This window comes from Pundamilia nyererei, unplaced genomic scaffold (assembly GCF_000239375.1).
Source record: "Pundamilia nyererei isolate P.nyererei 1_Seehausen unplaced genomic scaffold, PunNye1.0 scaffold00028, whole genome shotgun sequence".
Classification (NCBI taxonomy): domain Eukaryota; kingdom Metazoa; phylum Chordata; class Actinopteri; order Cichliformes; family Cichlidae; genus Pundamilia; species Pundamilia nyererei.
In genome coordinates, this window is record NW_005187429.1 from 1,324,660 (window position 1) to 1,327,246 (window position 2,587).

Below are 2,587 nucleotides of genomic sequence, written 5' to 3' on the forward strand. Positions count from 1 at the left end.
GAAAAACTCCGTCCATCCGTGTTCTTTCCTCCACCCTGCCACACCGTCACACGGATGGCTGCTGCACTGCTGATCGGTGAGCAAGAGGAGAGAGAAGGGGCGGGTTCAACTGATCAGGGATCAGCGGCAATCAGTCAGTGTTTTGATCAGTGATCAGGAGCAGTGAGTGGGTCCAGCCCCCTCTCTCCCCTATGCCTACCCCAGTTCCCCCACCCCACACCCCCCACCCGACATCAGCCCCCTTCTCATAGCAGCAGGACCTGTAGACAGAGGTGGCCCCCCCTGGCCCTCCACTGTCAGAGGATGATGCAGCAGCGGCACAGACGCTGGCCACCTCCATGTACAGAGGGAGGGGGTGTCACGGGGGCAAAGTAGGCATGGACTTTGATCTCTGGAAGGTGGGCCTGTATGCGGGAGAGATGTGTTAATACAAAAGACCAAAAATGTACAAACCCCTCCCGAATAAAACAAAAAAAAAATCCCAAAACAAAACAAAAAGACAAGGAAAAAGCACATGCTCAGGACTGCCTTCTGTAAAATATTTTTAGAAATGCAGCCCGCTTGTGTACATCATGAGTGAGAGTAGTATTGATTTTTTCATCTAACTCTCAGCGAGAATGCTAACAAGCACATTTTTCAAAATGTCGAGCGATTCTTTTAAAGCTCCGCTCCAATCCCCAACAAGAGCTGAAAAGCAGCATGTATTTTCCCTTCATGCCCACTGACCCTGATGCGTTTGATGCCCGCCCGAGTGACTTGCTGACAATCGTAGAGCTCGATGCGCTCCAGACGGTGGCAGGTCTTCAGGTGCTCGAGGGTCACGTCAGTTATGAGGGGGCAGTTGTCCAGCTCTACCACGGTGAGGCGCTCTTGGCCGCAGGTACTGCTGCTCAGGGCTCTGATGCCATCGTCTGTGATAAGCTCGCAATGTGACAGGGACTGCCCAAGGTGCAGGAAATTGGGTTAAAGATGCGCAAATAGAAAGATTAAACCACACACAGCAACGAAGACGGGCTGGGAAAAAAGCTGATACAGTATCAGACATTGTTTGCTTACCAGTGCTTGAAGCCGAGGGCAGTGGATTGACAGCTGAACCAGGGTGTTATCTGTCACCTGAGGACAGGCCAAGCTTGATTAATGTACTGTTCTCACATGTCTGGGGACAGCTGAGAGGATCAGTTCAAGCATTAGCAAACATGTGATATCATGATCATATCTCGTTCTCAGTCCCAGAACTCTGTCACGTCTTCTATGTCACAACTTCTACTTTTTGCCAAACGTCATTTGACAAAAATCATGTATGATGAAGTATGATCTTGGGAGTAGATGAGGGAACTAAAATGTTCTTACCAAAATACATTCTTCTAAGTCCATTTTTTCAAGCTCATGACAGTTCTGTGAAGACAAACAAAAGGTTTTGTGAGAGAAGTTTTTAACTGAACTCAGAACACGGCTGGCATAACTAAAGGAGATAAGAAAACATAAACAAAACACTTACTCTGGCCAGGACAGTAAACCCAGCGTCCGTAAAATGGGAGCATCGTGCAGCTTCAAGGATCCTTAGACAGACAGACACAAAGTTTGGGAAGAGTTTTTTTAAACAGCTAGTGTGAGGAAGGAATACTGGGTTGGTCAACAGGTGCAAAATATAAGACTTCTTGTGCACAAAACGTCTAATATTTTTGCATGATTTGTTTTTTTAATAGCTGAATTTAGTTGAGAGCCTCAAATAGATATGATTGTACACTATTTTTGGAAGCAACAGCAGTCATATTTCTTGGATGTATGAGAAATGTTGTGAGACGGGTGTGTGAGCTTCTTACTTAAGTCGGGGGCAGTTGAGACCCAGTGCAGTGAGAGAGGCATCAGTGATGTTACTGCAGCCAGAAACACAGAGGTTCTGCAGCTTGTGGCATCCTCGGCCCAGACTGACCAAACCTTCATCCGTTACTTGCTGGAGGCAACAGACGTTTTAAAAAAAACAAAAAAACAAAAAACTGATTACAAAAACGCAAAAGGCATGCAGAGCCTTAGTCATGCATTATTATCAGTTGCTATCGCTCCGCTTCCAACAACCAAATGTTTGTCTTACTGTGCAAGACTGCATATTTATGGTGGTGAGTTCTGGGCAGTGTTTCTGAAGGTGTTTCAATGCTCCGTCGTCCAGCTGGGTTAAAAAAAAAAATTAATCAAGTATCAAGTATTTTGACTCTGTAGACAACTGCAAAGTATTTAAAGTGAAACAAACAAGATGTGACTGAAGTTCAGACTTTCAGCTTTAATTTAAGGGGTTTAAAACAAGTATTTATTAAGTGTTGGAAATTAAAGAGGTTTGTATACAGCCCCACCCATTTTCAGAGGCTCGGAAGTTATTGGACAGTTAACTGACAAAGATTTTCGTGGACAGGTGAGGCCTGTTCACTCATTATTCCATGACAAAATAAACACATAAGAGCTGAATCTAAGTGTTGAAGTTGCATTTTGCAGCTTTATACTGGAATTCTCAATATAAGGTCCAAAAAGATTTATTTAAAGTTTAAAGTTTATTTATTTTCAAGGAGAATTTCATGAGGCTGAAAATCAAAAT

At 44.1% G+C, this 2,587-nt stretch overlaps 1 protein-coding gene across 1 annotated transcript in view; it reads right to left on the reverse strand.

Annotated features, from left to right (window-relative positions):
* Positions 1–203: 203 nt before the first annotated feature.
* fbxl2 (F-box and leucine-rich repeat protein 2) overlaps positions 204–2,587 on the reverse strand; it is a 12,805-nt gene continuing 10,421 nt past the window's right edge. Inside the window, exons 8-14 of the mRNA XM_005728336.1 lie at positions 2,093–2,167; positions 1,824–1,954; positions 1,499–1,559; positions 1,351–1,395; positions 1,057–1,113; positions 727–939; positions 204–404 (exon numbers count right to left, since the gene is read on the reverse strand). Coding sequence (XP_005728393.1) covers positions 297–404; positions 727–939; positions 1,057–1,113; positions 1,351–1,395; positions 1,499–1,559; positions 1,824–1,954; positions 2,093–2,167 — 690 coding nt within the window. The 3' untranslated portion in view covers positions 204–296. The remainder of the gene's footprint in view (positions 405–726; positions 940–1,056; positions 1,114–1,350; positions 1,396–1,498; positions 1,560–1,823; positions 1,955–2,092; positions 2,168–2,587) is intronic.